Source organism: Tenrec ecaudatus, chromosome 16 (assembly GCF_050624435.1).
Source record: "Tenrec ecaudatus isolate mTenEca1 chromosome 16, mTenEca1.hap1, whole genome shotgun sequence".
In the NCBI taxonomy this organism is placed as follows: domain Eukaryota; kingdom Metazoa; phylum Chordata; class Mammalia; order Afrosoricida; family Tenrecidae; genus Tenrec; species Tenrec ecaudatus.
This window is the reverse complement of record NC_134545.1, coordinates 16,358,768-16,378,278: the sequence shown is the minus strand read 5'-3', so window position 1 is coordinate 16,378,278 and position 19,511 is coordinate 16,358,768. Positions and strand designations below refer to the sequence as shown.

The following is a 19,511-nucleotide window of genomic DNA, read 5'->3' as shown; positions in this document are numbered from 1 at the left end:
TCTTCCTCCTTCCTGTAAACTGCTGGTGATTCAAAATCTGCAGGCCTTGTGGGAAACTCTGAGCCTTCTCAGTCAGAGGACGTCAAGGAAAAGCATTTTGTTGATATGATCTGACCCTTTCACCTCTAGAAACTTTTCATGTCACTCTTTGTCAATGGACCCTGGTGCCATAGTGTCGGCTAACCACAACGTCACAGCTGCTAACCGCCAGCTGCTCCACAGCAGAAAGTTGAAGTTTTCTGTTCCCATAAATATTTGCAGCCTCAGAAACCCTAAGGAATGGTTTTACTCTGCCTCATACAGTTGCTATAGTATCTCTGGTGGTGTAGTGGTTACGAGTTGGGCTGCTAACTGTAAGGTCAGCAGTTCAAGACCACCAGCAGCTCTGCTAGAGAGAGATGGGGCTTTCTATCCAGTAAAAAGTTACAGTCTCAGGAACCCACAGGGGCATTTCTACCTTGTCCTCTAAGGTTTCTGTAAGTCGGCACTGACTCCATGGCAATTGTTTGGTATTTCTTGGCATAGGATCGCTATGAGTTAGAATTGATTTGACATCGGGGAGTTTGTGTGCTTTTTAATTGCAAAAGCATATCAAAATAATAGAAACCTGACAAAGTTTACTGTAATTTCATCACCCATGCAAAACTAAATTTCAATTATCTACCATGTATACTTACATAAGCTGAGTTTTTCAGCACTTGGTAATGCAGTTTTTGTGGTAAAATTAGGTACCTCAACTGATATTCAGGTCAACTTATACTTGAGTATATAAGTATGATATTTTGAGTCCCTGCCCATGGCTATATTAATTTTAAATATATTTTCAGTAATTCTAAGCTAGTAATTTACATTCTATACCTATCCTGAATGTTAGGGCACAATTTTTTTTCCTTTTGTATTATTCTTATTTTCTTTCTCTCTACTCTTCTAGATGCAAGCAAACCAATGTTAAAAGCCTGGTATCTTTCTCTGCATCTTTATGTTCTCAGATCATTAATATAAATACAACATAAATGTGGGTTGGTGTGATGGTAGTGGAAGGTTGTTTTTTAATCAGTCATACTATATTTCTGTACATGTTGATTTCTACAATTATTATTTCAAGGATCTCTTTTTGCCTTAATATAAATATCTAATTCATTTTTATAGCTGTATAATATTTCACAAAAGCTCCTTTATCTAACAATTTTTATAAAGGTGAATAGTTTTTCTTTTATCCACACAATGCTGTGATAAAATACCCTATACTTATAACCTCCTTTTAAGTTGACTTTATTAAAGGGCAGTTTCTCTGATTGTTCTTTCAGTTCCTCAAATATTTCAAGCTTTCTCACCCCAAAAACTTACACATGCTGTTTTCTTTTCCAAAACAGTTTAATAATTCTTATCACCATATGTAATTTTGCATTTATTTAATGACTGTCTCTTCACATGAGTCTTAGTTTGTAGATAGCTAGGTCCTATTTATCCTTTAAATTTTATCAAATCTTACCTCAGTATACATATATTGTTTGTAGAGGTTTTCCATGTACCTCAATCAAAATCAATCCCCATTGGTAAGGTAGATAAGGATGCCTGGTGGTGTAGTGGATACACATCGGGCTACTAATCACGGGTCAGCAGTTGGAACTGACCAGCCACTCCATGGGAGAAAGCAGCACTAGCTACTCCTATAAAGAGTCATGGTTATGAGGAGCTGATTGATGCCAGGGACTTAGGTGGAGAGCGGGTGTTTTGAGAATGATGAGGGCAATGAATGTACAAATGTGCTTTACACAATTGGTGTATGGATGGATTGTGATAAGAGTTGTATGAGCCCCTAATAAGACAATTAAAAAAAAAGAATTATGGTCTTGGAAACCCATAGGGACAGTTCTACCTGGTTCTAAAGGGTTGCTATGAGTCAGCATTAACTAAAGGGCAGTGAGTTTGGTTTTGGTTTGGTGCATAACTTCTACCAAATAACTAGGCAAGACAATGCAAATGTGGGATTGACCAGTTTGTAATCTCACTGGATTAAAAAAATGAGCCATCTCAGAAACAGGGATGATGGCTCTCACTGCCTTCACGAAAGCAGATTTGAGAGTAGAGAGCATCCTTTGGACCCTAGGTCCCTGTGGACTGAACCTCCTTCATCCAGGAGACAAATGACACCAGAGCAACAGAGGAAACAGAACTGTAACACGAGCAAAGTGGTAGCAGTAACATTAAGAACATGATACAAGGTAGTCGGGTGTCCAGCCCAGAGTGAGAAAGCTGAGGGACTTTTGGATAAAGCTTATGGCACAGTGGTATGCATTTTTGGCATGAACACTGAAAGAGCTTTGTAACACTGCACAAGAAAGACAGAGGCCAATAGGTCATGTGGCTGAGAAACCAAAGACCATAGAGAGGCATGCCTGTGGTCAAGGCTGAGAAGAGGCACTCCGGACCAAAGTACTGTATCCCAAACATCACAGTTCCTAAATAGTAACCTGTTTACTTCTCTAATAAATCCCATAACCAGTACATTGTCTATGAGTTCTGTGTGGCCATTGCAATGAATTACTGAACCCAGAAGAGAAGTGAAGAGTGCCTTGGGTGGGACAGGAGGCTGCAGGCATGTGTGGCCTCCACATCACACGAACCAGCCTTGAGTTGATGTTGAGTTTGATTCTTCCTGCTTTGTGAAATCAGAGGTCAGGTGCTGCCCACATACAATTATTACATTCTCCCATCATATTCTTTCATAAACCCACAGCTTTTCTATAAATGGTGTCAGATCATAATGATACATTTCTTTGTGTAATCATTTAACATTGGTCTCCCCCTTTAAGCTGTAACCGCAAGGATGGCAAGGAGGCATATCTATTTTATTCACCCTTATCTCCAAAGAATGTACAGCACATGAAAGATGTTGTAAATGTTTGCCAACAATGAATTCTTAGATAAGTATGAAGAGCAAAGAAAATAAAAATTATGGGTTAAATCTTCCCTTTACAGCAAATTTTAAACAGGTAAAACATGCTCTCGATGTTCACTAAGACTTCTCTGTATAAAAACCTAAAGTGTTAATATAAGATATCAATATAACAATATAAACATCTTGCGGGGGAAATCAAGTAGTTCTAAGGTACAGAATTATCTCTAAATAATAATATGTGATCTAAGATGTGAAAGTGGATAGGGCCAAAGGAATCTGAAAAAACTGTCATGGAATAGTTCCACCCTGATTAGCTTGATGCATTTATCCAATGAACAAACATTTATTGAACACTTACCATATTCTGGACAATACTCAAGGTGCTGAAGATATTTATCAGTGAACACAATAGACACAAACCCATGGGGAACAAAATTAAGCCAAATGGGTTACATGTTGAAAAGTTCTTTTTAAGAAAAAATAACAGAGGGACAAGAGAGGAAAAGCAGCATAGTATCAGGGAAGAACAATTTCAAAAACTATTATCACCAGAAAATTGACATTTAGAGCAAGATTTAAGAGTGAGTGAGTGAACTAGCTGGGTGGGTATTTTGAAAGTGTTCTGGAGGAAGGAAGTTAGTACAAAGGCCCTGAAGCAAAAATATGCCTTGTGTATACAAGAAACAGCCAGGTGAACAGTGAGTGTGGGGTGTGTGTGGCGGGGGGGGGGGGACTCACCAGTTAGATGAGGTTAGAAAAAAGATGGGAGTGTTTACATGTTAACTGCGTTAGCTGACCAGGCCACTTTCCCCTGCTCACTCCAGCTGTCACACTAAGCCTTGTAGACATTCATGTAAGTGTTCTCCTCCCTCCAGAGTGAGTCTTCGGATATTCCACTTATCATGTCACAGTGTGGTCTTATGAGATCCTTTTGAACATACTTGTCTTAAGTTTGTAGACTGCTGTCAGGCTTCTGAAGCTAAGAAGTTGTTTATTTCATAACTCACTGGGAACATGCCATTATTCAAAGGAAGCATTAAGATAATTCCTCATTTTGAAACTCATAGAAAAAAGCTCCAATATTTTCTTTCCCTCTGTCACCAATCCACTTCCTTTACAACCTTCTACACTGGAATGTGACTCCTGACTAATCACACTAACTAGGTACATCCAATGCATCTATACACTCAAGAGTGAGTAATTTTAAAACAGTTTAAAAGTCTCATTACGAGTCTCTAATGAGACATAACCCTTGTTAGGTCATTATTGACTACAGAACATAATATTCTTAGTTTGACTTTCAAGACCCTCCCCATTTGGGCGTAGAAATCTGAAAAACTGTTTTGAGAACTCCCTCCTGCCAAATCATACATTCCCCAAAGCAACACTGTTGTTCCCATTTTTGCTTGTTCATTTGTTTTCCACCAAAAATGTTTTTTCTCCCAAGACTTAACTCCATTCCCATCTCCTACATGAAACCTTACCCACCCTAGCTCAGAGTTAAATTTCCTGTCCTCTACCTCCTATCATTTGGCTATATAACTTAAGAATTTCCCAGGGCAAAAAAAAATTGAAAGATTTTTTTGGATCTATCCCCCACAACACATACACACAATTAAGCATTGAACTTGTCTTCCTATCTCTTAAAACCTCTACCTAATCAAACTGGTGTCCCAAGATTGGATGCGTATCCCTGGAAAAGAACATCGAGTCTGGTAGAGGGGTAGCGAAAAAGAGGAAAGCCCTCAATAAGATGGACTGCCACAGGGGCTGCAACAGTGAGCTCACACAGAGGAAGAACTGTGAGGACAGCACAGGCCTGGGCAATGTCGGGTCCGACAGCACTTAACAACAAGAACAAAATCTCTTACAACTCACTATTTTATACACACATGCAATTTATAGAACACATACTAATTAGGGTGCTAAATTCTTCATGATGAATTACCTAATTTAACCTCTATGACATTGACTTGTTCAAGTATTGTGGGGTGGATTCTGCCCTACAAATGTTTCTCAATTCCATCTTCACTCCTGCTGCAGGACCTTAGCCTTACTCATCTAGACTATAGCAATAGGCTCCTCGTTGGGATCCCTGCATTCAATCTTACTCCTTGCCAATGCATTCCCTCGTTCCTTAGTGACACTTTTAAACACAAAGCTGACCTCAATCCCCTTGTGAAAGTGTCCTGTGGTTCTCATAGGCTTCACCAAAAACCCACACTCTTCAGCTTGGTGAGAGCCTTTAGCACTTCTCCCAAATTACCTTTCCAAGATCCCCCTCAAGCAGTTTGTCTACCTGCATGTGCATGTCCTCCCCTCCCATTCCCCAGCTAGAAATGCTCTTTCTTATGAACACCTCCTCTTCCTTCAAGATCCAGGTAAAAGTTGTCTCTTATCTATAACTATCCCAGGTAGTCCTCAGCCAGACTGTGCTTCTCTGTGTGTTTTCACAAGGCCCTGCTACAGGCTTATTTTATACCAGTTACACTGCACTGGTTTATTATTTTCCTCCCATGTCTTCTCTTCCCTCACATTATGACTCCTTCAGGGCAGAGCTTGGTCTTTTCATTTCTCAATTCTGTATCTCCAGAGGCAAAAGATAGAGGTAAGATAGAGAGTTGACAAACGAAAGACCTTTCATGAGCTGCATGGACACTGCGGCTCTCAGAATGGACTCAACTACAGGAACGATTTGGGGGATAGCCCAGGATTGGGTATTGTTTTCCTTGTACATACTATCACTAAGTTGAAACCTACTGCAAGGCACCTGACCAACGGGTAGACATTTAACAAAGATTTCTTGGGTAGAATTACTCAGATTTAAAATAAAAATCCCTTCCGACAGGCAGGAAGATTTGTCATCAGCCCTCAGCACTAGCTGATGGAGCACAGACCGAATTTTCCCTGTCTAGGAGCTCCCTAGGGCATCGGAGTTGCAGGGACATAGCTCTAAGGGACCAGCCTAGAACTGATATAAACACAAATTGGTTTGACTCTCAGCCCAAATTCAGGGAGCTCTGGTCTGATACCTTCCCAGCCTTACCTCCCCAAGGCTAGCACAGTATCAACATTACATTCACACCTCTCCGGCTTCTTACTCTAGTATGATTTTTTCCATTTTTATTTTTTAATAGTCTCTTGTCCTTCTTTAATATCTAAACTTTTATTTTACAGCGCTTTTAACCTTTTATTTTCTCTTCTCATCAAAACTTTTCTTTCTCATTCTTATAAAACCAAAGTTAACATTACTCTAACATTTATTTCCATTTTTTTCCTACCACATATTATTACTCATTCCTCCATCATTGCAAAACAGGGTCTAATTTCCTTTCTTTTAACCTACGAAATAACACTACCTGATTGTAAGGTAGTCAAGAGGTGCCAGAGACCAAATCAGTTGAATTAGAGCAAACAGGTTTTCTTGGGGAGAAAAACCCAGCCTGAGCAAAGTCCCCCGGTCTATAGTGTCCGGGCCGAGGGAGTCACACTTCAGCCTACAGGAGTGGTATTTTTATAGCTGGGAAACTTGTGAGTGAGCTGTCTTGAGTCCATATAAGGTAAAGTAGTCAGGGATTGGGAGATACAGGTAGGTCTGGGTTTCTGGAATGTAAGGTGTCTTCCTGGTTCTGGGTGTATTCGTGCCGGGTACAGAGCGGTGGGTTGAGAACAAAGTGGGCACTGAGCCAAGCGGGACGTGAACAAAATGGGCCGTGAGTAAAAGAAAGAAAAAAACTCGCAAAGCTGCTGACAGGTTACACAGCCAGCTCTGGTCAGCTCCGCAGGTGTGTGTGGGAGATTCAAAGCCACTTGCTGCTAGTTGTTTCAGCCAGCTCTGGTCAGCTCTGCATGGGTGGGGGAGATTCAAGGTCACTTGTGCTAGAAACCAGCCTGGTATCGATCTAGCCACTGATCCCACCCTTTTTGCTTACTTTTCCTTTCTTTCACCCTTCTCTAACACTCCCTTTCTACTTTTTTATCTACCCTCTAACACTCTCCGCTGGATACGTAATACAAACTGCCCACTACACCTCTACTATACCACCTAAAGGAGTTAACTACTCCCACATAAGCATCCCTCCCTAACGCCCCTAAAAGCTACACCAAGGAATCAAGAAACAACAGAAGATATTAGTTCACAGGAAAAAAAAGAAACTGAAACAGCCAAAGACCAACCAGACCCAAATGAAGTGCCTGAAATTGAACAGACTATGAAATTATCAGAAAAGGAATTTAAAAGAAGATAACTGCACTCATAGAAAGAGGAAAAGTGAAGTAGAAACGCTAGTAACCTCACTACTTACCTTACAGGCAGAAAAACAAAAGTTAAACACTACAATAGCAAAATTACACAGTACAATAAAAGGAGAAACAAAGTTGAAGAGATGGAAGACCAAAATAAAAGGGGTCCCCCCTTCAAAAAACCCAGAATTTCCCCCCCAAAGCTATGTATTTAAACTTTATTTTAATTCAAAATAACCTTCTCACCTTCAAAGTACTCTCCATTACACTTAATACATTTGTCAAATCTGTGATTCCATTCTTGGAAACATTTTTCAAACTCATCTGTTTGGATGGCTGACAGTAGCTCCCTGTTTTTTTCCTTACCTCTTCTATGCTATCAAATTGCTATCCTTTCATGTTCCCTCTTCATTTGTGGAAACAAAAAGAAATCGTATGGAGCAAGGTCAGGTAATGTGTGTGAGGTTAGGAGAGGTATGCGGGTTTTTGCCCCCCCCCCCAAAAAAACAACAAAAATACAGTTCACTGAGATGGCTGCATGGTCATAGTGGCAAAACCATCCCCTTGTCTGCCACAAATCAGGCCTTATTTGTCATACAATGTTATGTAACAGTTTCAGAAACTCTAAATAGAAAGCTTGATTAACAGTCTTACCTCATGGAATGAACGCCAAATGCACTATCCTCCTCACATTAAAAAAAGAGCATTGTTGTGATCTTTGATTTCACTTGATGAAGATTTGTTGGGCAACGTGATATTGATGTCTTCCACTGGCTTGCCTGATTATTTGGTTTCAGGGTCTTAAAAATAGTGCCATGTGTCATCACCAGTAACGACCTTGGGGGGAAAGTTTGGATTGCTTAGGAGCTGTTTTTTCAAAACACAGCATGTTAAATCAGAACCCGAGGCACAAATTTCGCAGCAGCCCTTCTCATTCCAAACTCTTCCATGGAAATTTGTTGACTGGAGCTCCACGATCGTCCAGATAACGTCCCCATCTCTTCAATGGCCCGTCATTGGTCTTTGAGCACAAGGGCACACATTTTGCTGGCATTTTCGTCTGTTAGGGAAGTTGATGGACATCCAGAAAGAGGTTTATCATCAATCAACATTTCACCTTTTTTGAAAGGAGAAAACCACTTGGACACGTAAGCTGTGTTCAACATCACAGCAGTTTCTCCAACAGTTTTCCCAAGCAGGAGACAAAATTTCACAGCCACATGCTAGTCTCTGAAATCGGCAACCACAAAAAAGTGAGGTTTGAGCGAAATTGCTTTTACGAAAAAATTCACTGTGACCAGAGAGAACCTTCCCAGGTGACACCATTGGGTAACTCAGAAGGAGTTCTTGATGTTCGCCTAATGGGAAAAATGCATCCTATGAAACTCTACCCAGTGGAGCTTTTGTCCATTGTTTTGGTACCCCTCGTACATAGAACTCTACAACAGCTCAATAAGAAAATAACAAATGACCCAATAAAGAAGTTGGAAAAAGACATGAACAGACAAGACCGCTCACCAAAAATGAAGTATAAATGGCCAACAAACTCATGAAAAAAAAATGTTCACAATCACTAGCCATCAAGAAGATACAAATTAAACCCACAATGAGATTCTACTTTACACCTACAATGCTAGCCCAGATTTAAAAAAAACAAAAACAGAAGAGCTACAAGTGGAGAGAGGTGAGGATCGCAGATGCTCAAGTTCCCATTTACACTGTGAATCACATCTCTGCAAAGATGGTCAGTAAAAAAAATAAAACAACAAATGGTGGAGGATAATGGAGAAATTGGAACTCCTATACATTGCTGGTGGACTTGTAAATACATATAGCCACTAAGGAAAACAATATGGTAATCCTTAAAGCAACTGGGAAATGAAATCCCCTATGATCCAGAAAATTTTGCCTTTTGTCCATTTGTTTTTATTGTTGCTCTTGTGGATTCTTGTTTTTGTCATACTACTTCTGCTAAAGTAAACCAGTCATTCAAAACCTGTGGACAAGCAGATGGGATTCAGGGCTCCCACTTAACTATTGCCCCAAATACAAGAACAGTTAGTTCTCATAAGAGTCCTGCTCAATACTCGTCTTCATGAAATGATCACTGAAGATAAGGGTGCGACAGCAAGGATGGTGAAAAAAGCAGATGGTGCTGTTATCAATGGGAATAATGTGGGGCGGTGTCTTAAAAGTCTTGATTCAAACAAGCAGCCATCTAAGTGAGGCATCAACTAAATCCACACAGAAGCGCACCGGTCTGTGTGATACAAAGATGATATGAAAAAAACCTAAACATGATGAAGGGAAAAGTATCAGAGCTTAAATTGTGAACACCCAATTTGTAGAAGGCTATGGAGGACAGTGGGAGCCCAAACCTATAGTCAGATTAAGATTCCTTCTAGCCACAGGTAAGGAACTCAACAGTTGTATTATCACACAGCGATTATAGTAAACTTGATTTGGGTGGATCAAACTATGGTATAATAAACTTGGGTCAGTTGACCTCCCTCTTGACCCAACCTTAATTTGCTCAAGTATTTCTCGCTTGTTTCACTATAGAAATTTCTTCCCTAGATTTTAAAACATTGAGGGTAGTCTTTTCTTTTTCACCCTTTATTTCCATTTTTTTTCCTTGCCATTAAAAAAAAAGTTTCTGTTAGGTTTCCCAGTTTGTGAAGCACAGGAGTGGATCACAGAGACAGTAACTGATATGAAGATTTATTGGGATTTGGAGTTGCGGTGAGGAGAGTGAGGGGATTTGGGGAGCAATGACTGCAGAAGGGGGGGAGGGAGAACTGGAACTGATTGTGATGATGTATATACAACTACTTAAAAGCAATTTAACCATAGAAGAAATATATGATATGTGAATGCTATATCAAGAAAACTAGTAAAATAAAAACCTCAAACTTGACCAGGGTGAAGGAAAAAGAACTGTAGCTTTGGGGGGGGGGGCACTGAGTTTATATTGTTGGTGGAATGGTTGTACAACATAATTCAATGGCACTGCATTACACATTAGAAGGTGTGGCTTGGAGAATGTTTTGTAGTGTGTGTTTCTGCCACGACTAGAAAAAATTATTATATGACTAACAATGAATCCAAGGAAGGAAAAAAAATTACGTGACTAACAGCGAGTCCAAGGAAGAAGAAAAGGGTCTAGACTCTAGAAGTGACTGCGGTGCTAACTGTACAACTCTTCTGGATATGACTTACTGAATTGTAGGACGGGGTGGATGAGGTGTTCATAAAACTGTGAGAGCAACACAAAAGCCTTCCTGCAACCGCGTCTGGCGGTGGCTGGGAATGCGCGCAGCAAGTGTTTTCAGCGGGCGGAGAGCCCAGGTGACTGTACAACTGCCCCGGAAGTAGATCGCCAGGTCTTTCTCCCGTCACACCTCTGGGTAGTTTGAACCACTCACCTTCTGGGGAGCAGTCAAGCTTAACCTTTCCGCCCAAGGTTTCCGGCAGCTTCCGATAAAGCCGGGGAAATTGTTTTTATGTGCGGCACCACCTCCTAGCAGGGCCCAGGAGGCAGAGAGCAGGCGCGGCCCTGGCCCCGCGCTGTGCCGCGGGCCTACTCGGGTTAGCTAGCGGCGGAGCGGTGCAATGGCTGACGGACTCTGACTGACTGAGGGTCATGGTCTGACTAAGCGTCGTGGCTGGACGTGACTGACGGACTAACCGAGGCTGGCGGTGGCTTCCGGTCGACTGCCTGCTGGGCCAAAGGCACGAATAAAGGGCGGCACGCTTCATCCGCTCCAGCCTCACAGGCTTCGCGCCTCAGTTCGCGCGGAGGATGACGGGAGCAAGGTTGCCCCCACCCCCGTCTCCCTGCGCGCGCGCCTCATGGAGTGCGCGTGCGCGAGCCCGGCAGTCGCCAGCTTCTTCCGGTTCCGTTCATCGTAGGCGCATGCGCGGTCCCTTTCCCCTAGAGGCCGGCGGGAGCCTCGGTGAGTGCGCATGCGCTACCCATCAGGGGGTTGTTTTATTTTTTTACCCCAGTCCCTTCCCCTCGTGGCTCCTCCCTCTGAACGCTGGCTCTGCCTGAGCACGCCTTCCTTGTCACGTGGGCCGCGACTTGGTTTCTAAGCTTAGGTCGTAGCTTAAAACCCGGAGATCCGTCGTTATGGCTGCTGCCGGCCCCACGCGCACGGCTTCCCTCCCCTCGCTGCTTCCCCTTCTCCTGGGCCTTCTGCTTCTCTCCGCCCCGCTTGGCAGCAGCGGCCTGCATACTAAGGGAGCCCTTCCCCTGGATACTGTCACGTTCTACAAGGTAAGGGGGCGGGGGACCTGGTCCAAGTGCAGCCAGCGCCCCGGGAAGCTCCCACCTATGGGGGTGAAGGGGAAGTAGGGTGGAAAAGCAGGTGAGCTGAGCGCCGGGCGGTACGGCGCTGACCATCCCGCGGCTTCCCATCTTCTTAGGCTCACGGTGGACCTCGGGCCCTGGGCGTACTATGGTCATGGGACATACATAACACGCTACAGGGGGCACCCGGACCCTTTGTGTTTGCAGCGTTTATACTTAATTTCTCTTTTTGCAAAAAGCTGCTAAGATGTAGCGGTGGGAACCGGGTGCTCGCTCCCTCCAAGTACGGTGGGGCGGTCGGGCGGGAATAGGCGGTGCCTGGCCAGATCCAATCCTCAAATCCCAGCTGGAAGCCTCGTGGTGGAAACTCAGTGTATGACGTATGGCCTCTAGCCTTTCGGCGCCTGCCTGCCCCTGGAGTGGACTCAGCCTGCTTTGCAATATGCAAACCATGTTCAAATATCCCGCGCCCCCTTGGAAAAGTGCAAGCATTTAGAACATGCTTCAGTTCCGCCGCCGCTTTGGGGTTTGTGGGCAAAAATGAATGAGAACCTGGCAAGGCACCACCACCACCCTCCCCATGTTTAGGCCTGACCTGGGTAAATGGAAATAGGAAATTTTGAAGCCTAATTGGCAACACTGCTGCCCCAATTCCAACCCACCCATCCTCCCTGCCCTTGCCATCACCTTATCATAGCTTTAACTTCCCCCAAGAGATGGGCAAGCCAAGTGTTGAGAGAGCCCGTGGTTTTAATTTCTTCTTTTGTATGCCTTATGGGGGAACTGAAACCAAGAAGTCGAACACTTAACCTCTCTCCCACCTGTTAAACTCCACCTCTTTTCAAAGGGAGGCCCTACAGTGGATTTGGCACCTGCGGCTGATGCAGAATTTCAAGAGTTTAAAAGTGTATGAGTATCAGGCGGCCCCACAGCACCCTGTGCTTTAAGGATTTTATTGTGGCCAAGTGACACCCTGACACCACTGTTCCTCAACGGGGAAACATTGCATCATAAGTGAACAGTGTTATGCCCCCCCAGCTCAGTCACCCTGCTCCCTTGCAACTCTTTGCTACCAGTCTTGAGCTTTCTAGACGATTCTCCATGTACAGTAGCTTAAGTCCTGCATGATCCGACCCCTTGCTATTGTTCCTTGCCAGTTCTCTCCCTTGGCCCCTCTACTCTAGCCATATAGCTGTCTTTCTGCTCTTTTAATAGTTCCAGCTCATTCTGCCTCAGGACCTTTGCACTAGCTGTTGCTCCTTGTGCCCAGAACATTCTTTACCCTACTCTTGGCAAGGCTGGTTACTTCTCATCATGCAGACTTAGATTAAATGTTAACCTCCTAAGAGCCCTTCCTTGCCCTTTCTCTAAAGCAGTGGTTCTCAACCTTCCTAATGCCGGGACCCTTTAATACAGTTCCTCAAGTTGCGGTTACCCCTCCCAACCATAAAATTATTTTCATTGCTACTTCCTCACTGTCATTTTGCTACTGTTACGCATCGGGCGACCCCTGTGAAAGGGTCTTTCCACTCCCAGATTGGGAACAGCTGCTCTAAGAGCCAGTTGCTATAGTGGTTAGGAGTTGGTCTGCTAACCTGCAGGGTCAGAAGTTCAAACCCATCAGCCACTCCTGGGGAGAGAGATGGGACTTCCTACTCCCATAAAGGATTCGTCTCAGAAATCCACAGGGGTAGTTTTACCCTGTCCTGTAGGGCCACAGCGAGTGGGACTCGACTCAATGGCAGCGAGTAGCGCACTTATTACTGATCCCCCTCCTCATCTGTTTTAGTGTCTGCCCTCCCACCCTTAAAAAGAAGTACATTGACTATGTCTCACCAGTCATCTGAGCAGCCCGTTTCATTGGAAGTGCTCCAGACATGTGCTGAGTGAACAAATGTTTTCTCAAAATCATGTGAATTTCTGCGACCTTTGAACCAAAGAGGAGTTTCTTAGTGTTACCTTGTCCAGAGGCCTTTTCTGTACTCTTGTTTTTAGTGATTTCCAGTATCTTTTGCCTCTCCCCCTTCACTGTTATCAGAAGAGCAGTGCCCTGTGATAGGGGTCCTGTCTGTTTTGTTCACTGCTGTGTTTGTTGATAGCATGTAGGACAATCCCTGGCAAATAACGGGCTCACAGTAACTTTCTCCCGGACAAATAAGGAATTCATCCGCAAGATGAGACTGTGTGCCCCCAGCATTTACAGCCTTGGAAGTCCTAAATGGGGATCGCTGTGAGTTGGAATTCGTAGATGGCAGGGAGTTCAGGTTTTTTGTGTATTGGGGGGGCGGGGCTTGGTAATGAAATAAGGAACCCTAGCAGCATGGTGTTGAGGGATTGACTGCTAACAGAAAGCCCGAGATTCCAACCCACCAGCTTCTCCTTGGGAAAAAGGTATGATGGTCTGGTTCCAAAAAGATTTTCAGCCTTGGAAACTCTGTAGGGCTGTTCTGTATCCTATAGGGTTTATGTGTGTCTTGATGGACTCGAGCGCAGTGGGGTTTAGGGTTTGTTTGTTTTTAGGGAGCAAGTTGCAGGTAGTGGTGGGACTGATTCCTGAAAGATGAGGGAAGGAAAGATTCCTAAAGTGATAAAGAGATACAGGCTGTGTCAAGGAGCAAACAAACAAACATTATTCAAATGAGTGGCCACTCAAACCATTTGGGCCTGATGTGGATTATCAAGAATGGTGACAGAGAAAAGGTGGCGGCCTCGGTTCCATCTCAGTATTAGACCACTGTCAGATTACTAATATTAGCCTGATGGGGATCTAGGCTCCCTTGAAGGTAGGGATCCAGTGTTCTTTCTTTCCTTTTTGATTCACACCCGCCCCGCCCCCTTTTCAGGAATATGTACTCTCTGCCACCAAAACCTTCCACAAGCCAGACATTGTTGTGCAGTAAAGTCACAGCAGAAAGCGGGTCAGGGAAGGTCCTTCTCTCATAAATGTGCATTCCAGTGGAGGGGAGGGGACAGGCAACAGATATGCACATAGGAATTGCGGCAATGAGTTCATATCATGAAGGAAGACCGCAGGCCATGTGAGAAAGCATGATGGGAATGGAGCCGTACTAGATGATGTGGTTGGAGGGCTGTTTGAGCAATGTAAAGCAGCAGCTGTGGAAGGGCCCGGGAAAAGTGCACTCTCCCCTGCAGGGACATCCAGTGAGAAGGCCTAGAGGTGGGAACAGGTGTGGTGTGTTGAACTAAAATCAGGCCAACTGGGCCTCAGGGATGTGAACTGATTTATATTTTTGTTCCTGCCATTAGGTCCCCAGAGCCCCGACTTCATGGGGTCAGTGACCACTTAAAGATTATCTAGTCCGATGGCTCCTCTTTGGCTCTGCTGGGGTCCCTAGGTAGTGTTGATATTTCTACAAACCTAGAATTAAGTGTAGGTCAACACAAACAAGGACTAATGAAAAGGTTGCTGCTTTGCTTCCTGCAGATCCCTGGTGGCATAATGGTTATGATACCTTAGGCTGCTAACTGCAAGGTCAGCAGTTCAAAACCAAGAGCTGCGCCTCTGGAGAAAGATGAGGCTTTTCACTTGCATAGAGTTGCCGTCTCGGAAACCCACGGGAACAGTTCTACCCTGCCCTCTAGGGTCGCCATAGAGTCAGAATTGACCCAAGGTTCACGAGTTTGCTTCCTGCTGGAATTGTGCAGGCTTGATTACCTGTAACCAAAAATCAACAGGGATCACAGTAAAATAAAGTACTGATTACAACAGAGAGTTGTGGAAGAGGGGGAGATAACATTATTGACATAAGGTAGATTTAAAAATAAAATGTAGGCATTGAGTAGACTCTGTCCAATCAAGAAGTCCCTGGGTTCTCATGCCATAGCAATTCCACTTAGGTATCAACCCCCTAAAATTGAAAACATCTTCAAACATATATTTGTACCAGAATACTTGCACCTTCCTATTCACTGTAGTCAAAGGTAGAAGTAACCCAGATGTCCATCAGCTGACGCGTGGAAAAACAAAATGTGGTATATCCCTGTACCACTACCAACTGCCATCAGGTTGATTCTGACGGACCCCGGGTGTGTCAGAATAGAATTGTGTGTCACAGGGTGTGCAGAGGCTGGGTTTTCAGAAGTAGATGGTGAGCTCTTTTCTTGGAAGTATCTTCTGGGTGGATTTGAGCCAACAACCTTTTGGGTGCTTAGCAGGCATTAAGCATTTGCACAACACAGGGACTCTTACTCAGCTATAAAAAGGAATTGTTGACGAATACATGCTACAACATGGGTGCAGCTTGAAAACATGGTCATAGATTGCCACATGCTGTATGACTCCATTTATGTGAAATTCCAGAATAAGTAGATCCATGAAGACATAAAGTAGATGTCCAGGGGCTGGGCAGAGGAGAGAGTGGCAGCGTAGCGGGCATGGCACTGCCTTGATGGGGGCCAGGGGCAGAATGCAAATGTTCCAGGACTACATAGTGACAGTGGTTTCACAACATTGAGTGCACTAAATGCCGCCACACCTGTGCCCTTCAAAGTGTGAAGTTTTGTGAATTTTACAATTAGGGAAGAAAAAATTGTAAGTCTGTGCCCCTAATCTAACAGTTTAGGACCCAAATAAAAAAATCTAGCCCCAGGGAACCGTAGTCTAGGAAGAGGTGAGGATGCTGTCCCCAGCCTGGTATCAGCAACCTGAGTCCATGCTCTTGGCTCTCTCCATGTTGCCAGCTCCTTTGTAGGCTTCCCCCCACCCCACCCACATCCCCTTGGCAGCTTTCTGGGTTAATGATTACCAAGTTAGGTCTCCTGGGATGGTGGGCATGACAGGGACCAACGCGTACTGAGAGTCTGCCCTGTCTTACTGCATGGGTGGCTGCAGTAGGCGTCCTAGGTAGGTACCACTACAGCCTCTAGCCTGGGCACAGTTGTGTCTGATTAGTGTGGGGTTCCCAGCACACAGCCTGCACTCACAAAATTGTTCAGTCAGTAGCCGAGTACATGAATATTCATCTGTGAGTTGCTCTTGCTCTTCCCTCATGGGCGTGGTTCCTGTTTCCTAAGCAGGGATCCCTTGGGCAGGGGAATGAGCCCCAAAGGTCCCTGAAACCCCCCACTTGCTCAGCTCTATGCGCTCTCAGGTCATTCCCAAAAGCAAGTTCGTCTTGGTGAAGTTCGACACCCAGTATCCCTACGGTGAGAAGCAAGATGAGTTCAAGCGTCTGGCTGAAAACTCGGCTTCCAACGACGACCTCTTGGTGGCAGAGGTGGGGATCTCAGGTATGGACAAGGCTAACATGACTGGGGGGGGGAGTCGTAGTGGGAGGGCAGTAGGAATGTGTGAAGCCTGTGCTGCTCTTTAGCTCATCCGCCCCTCTGACCTGAGCCAAACACATGGATAGCAAGAATTCTGAGCTCTCCTCGAGGGGACCATGGTCAGAGCACTGACATGCCTCTCGGAGGACCTCACAGTGAGCGCTTCCTTCGGTTTCTTCAGTTACTGGGGCTTGGGCCTTAGTTCAGATCCACTGACCGCAGAGCAGCTCTCAGCCCACTTTCCGACTCAGTTGCCGGCCTTTATGTAGTGGGTGGAGTCCTGACGTCTTCCCGTGGGGCCCACCAGAGATGTCACAGCTTTCATGCCTTCTCACGCACCATGAGGCAGGAGCAGCTCTGTTGGAACGCCACTTAAGTGGAGTGTGGTGGGTGTGCACCCAGCTGAGCTTCCCCCACCCCCCAAGCTGGGAGGCTTCAGGTCCCAGGGTGCTTACCTCCGTAGGACAGAGCGGTCAGGCCATTTTGACCAAAAGTTGAGTCAATGCCCTTGGAGGTTTTAGGCAAATAGTAATAATTTGTAACATTTGTCAGATGCTTGCTGTGTGCAGGCCACTGCTAAGTGTTTGTTGTTTGTTTGTATTATCTGTTTTATCTTGTGAGGGAAGTAACTATGGTACTATTACCCACATGTTTTTTTTTAATAATTAATGAAGAAACTGATACTTGAGTAGCTTGCTCAGGGTGGCTGAGCTGCTAAATTGCAGAATAAGATTGGAATTCCACGTACTGGCCAGTAATTAATAATCTTGGCCATTTCTCCCTGACAAGGTGGAAGAAACCAGTCTTCACAGCTTTATCCTTTGGGATTGCTCTCTTGCCAATATCAACAGCCACCATGGCTGAAGCGCTGAGCCGTGCCAGGCCTCATGAGACCTGTGCTCCCTCACTGAGTCCTCCCAGACAGAGACCCTGTTCCCCTGTCATCTCCAGCCAGATGAGCCATTAAGCCCACAGTACATCAAGCTGATTCCTGCACTTGCAAGTCCTTCCTGCCCAGGACATTTTTCTGGTCTTTGTGTGACTGGCCCCTCAGCTCACAAGGATGCCCATGTCCACCAAGTGGCCTTCTTAATCCCATCACTGCTACACAACCTGTTCCATTTTCATCAGGGCACTAACCCCTTAGGTTCATCTTTTCTCACCCTTAGACCACAAGCTCTTTGAGGGCTGGGAGCTTGGTCCTTAGCACAACTATAGATCCGCAGCACCTAGAACAGTATCTGGCACGTAAGTATTCAGAAGAATCTCAGTTTGCCGTGGGACAGTGAAGCTCAGTGAGGTAAACCACTGTGGCAGGGGAAGTGGCAGCAGCAGGGGATTTAGGCCCCAAACTGTGGGCAGCCCTCGCTTTGAAGGTTCCACAGCCAAGCTGATTTGCTCCTTCCCTTCAGGTCAGATAGACCCCCGTAGGAATTTTCTGCCCCAGGTCCCCCCGCCCCAATGCCCAGCTCCTTCCTCATCTCTGGTTTACGTTCACAGACTACGGTGACAAGCTGAACATGGAGCTGAGTGAGAAATACAAGCTGGACAAAGAGAACTATCCATTTTTCTACCTCTTCCGTGATGGGGACTTTGACAACCCGGTGGTGTACAGTGGGTCGGTGAAGGTTGGAGCCATCCAGCGCTGGCTCAAGGGGCAGGGGGTCTACCTGGGTATGCCTGGTTGCCTGCCTGCCTATGATACCCTGGCCGGGGAGTTCATCAAGGCCTCTAGTGCAGAGGCTCGCAAGGCCCTACTGAAGCGGGGGCAGGAGACCCTGGAGAATGTGGAGGAGCCCAAGAAGAAGTGGGCGGAGCAATACCTGAAGATCATGGGCAAGGTCTTAGATCAAGGGGACGACTTCCCCACGACGGAGCTAACCCGTATCACCAAGCTGATTGAGAAGAACAAGATGAGTGAGGGGAAGAAAGAAGAACTGCAGAAGAGCTTAAACATCCTGGCTGCCTTCCAGAGGCAGGGGGCTGAGAAGGAGGAGCTGTGAAAGGACACCCGTGGTGGTTTGGTGGGCGGGAGGGCAGAGTTCCTTGCTTGGCTGGGGCACCCTGGAGGGGGACATAAAAAGCCAATGGGAGAAGTGCCACTTCACCTGCTGGGTGAGCCCTGGGTGTCCCTGGACATGGATGTGCCACACACGGGCATCTCTAGCCAACCTGGCGGGTAACTGGAGCACTACCACCTCAGCTGACTTGTGAATTCACCACCACCCCCAGAAGGGATTGGTGCTATAAAGTGTACCCCCACCCCACCCCCAGGTCTCCAATCCGTGTAATTTTCATCCAATTAAAGCTTTAGACTTTTGGTTAAATGGACCAGAAACCACTGTGTTTTCTTTTCTCAAATAATGCCTTAAGTCAGGCACCCTCAAACTACGGCCCGTGGGCCACATGCGGCCTGCTGAGGACATCTATCTGGCCTGCCGGGTGTTTTCGCCCTGTTTTTTTTACTTCAAAATAGGATCTGTGCAGTGTGCAATGGAATTTGTTCATGGTTTTTTGTAAACTATAGTCCAGCCCTCCAGCAGTCTGAGGGACAGTGAACTGGCGCCGTTTAAAGAGTCTGAGGACCCCTGCCTTAAATTGTGGCCTGCTTCCCCCTTGAATGTCTGTCCATCTAAACGGAAGTGGATGCCACTTGAGCAGGCTAAACGCTACGGGGCAGTTCTGCTGCCCAGCAGGGTTCGTGAGTTGGAATTCACTGGACAGCAGCGCCTTGGTTGGCTGGTTAGCCATCCGAGTGCAACACTTGTG

General features: G+C 45.5%; 2 protein-coding genes across 3 annotated transcripts in view; one reads left to right on the top strand and one right to left on the bottom strand.

Annotated features, from left to right (window-relative positions):
* TMEM116 (transmembrane protein 116) overlaps positions 1–10,960 on the bottom strand; it is a 90,669-nt gene extending 79,709 nt beyond the window's left edge. The window contains exons 1-2 of one of the 2 annotated variants that reach the window (XM_075534377.1): positions 10,570–10,960; positions 7,799–7,981 (exon numbers count right to left, since the gene is read on the bottom strand). The gene's annotated coding sequence lies outside the window, so the exon portion shown is untranslated. The remainder of the gene's footprint in view (positions 1–7,798; positions 7,982–10,569) is intronic. The other variant, XM_075534376.1, reaches the window with a different exon arrangement.
* Positions 10,961–11,171: 211 nt separating this feature from the next.
* Positions 11,172–19,069, top strand: ERP29 (endoplasmic reticulum protein 29). The gene is made up of 3 exons (XM_075534394.1): positions 11,172–11,423; positions 16,568–16,706; positions 18,243–19,069. Exons 1-3 carry the CDS (start codon positions 11,277–11,279, stop codon positions 18,743–18,745), a joined length of 789 nt encoding a protein of 262 aa, XP_075390509.1. The 5' UTR covers positions 11,172–11,276; the 3' UTR covers positions 18,746–19,069.
* Positions 19,070–19,511: the final 442 nt, after the last annotated feature.

Coding starts and splice junctions, on each gene's coding strand:
- ERP29 (XM_075534394.1), top strand. CDS start 11,277: ATGGCTGCTGCCGGCCCCACGCGCACGGCTTCCCTCCCCTCGCTGCTT. Junction 11,424..16,567: donor ATACTGTCACGTTCTACAAG/GTAAGGGGGCGG, acceptor ATGCGCTCTCAG/GTCATTCCCAAAAGCAAGTT. Junction 16,707..18,242: donor GGCAGAGGTGGGGATCTCAG/GTATGGACAAGG, acceptor TTACGTTCACAG/ACTACGGTGACAAGCTGAAC.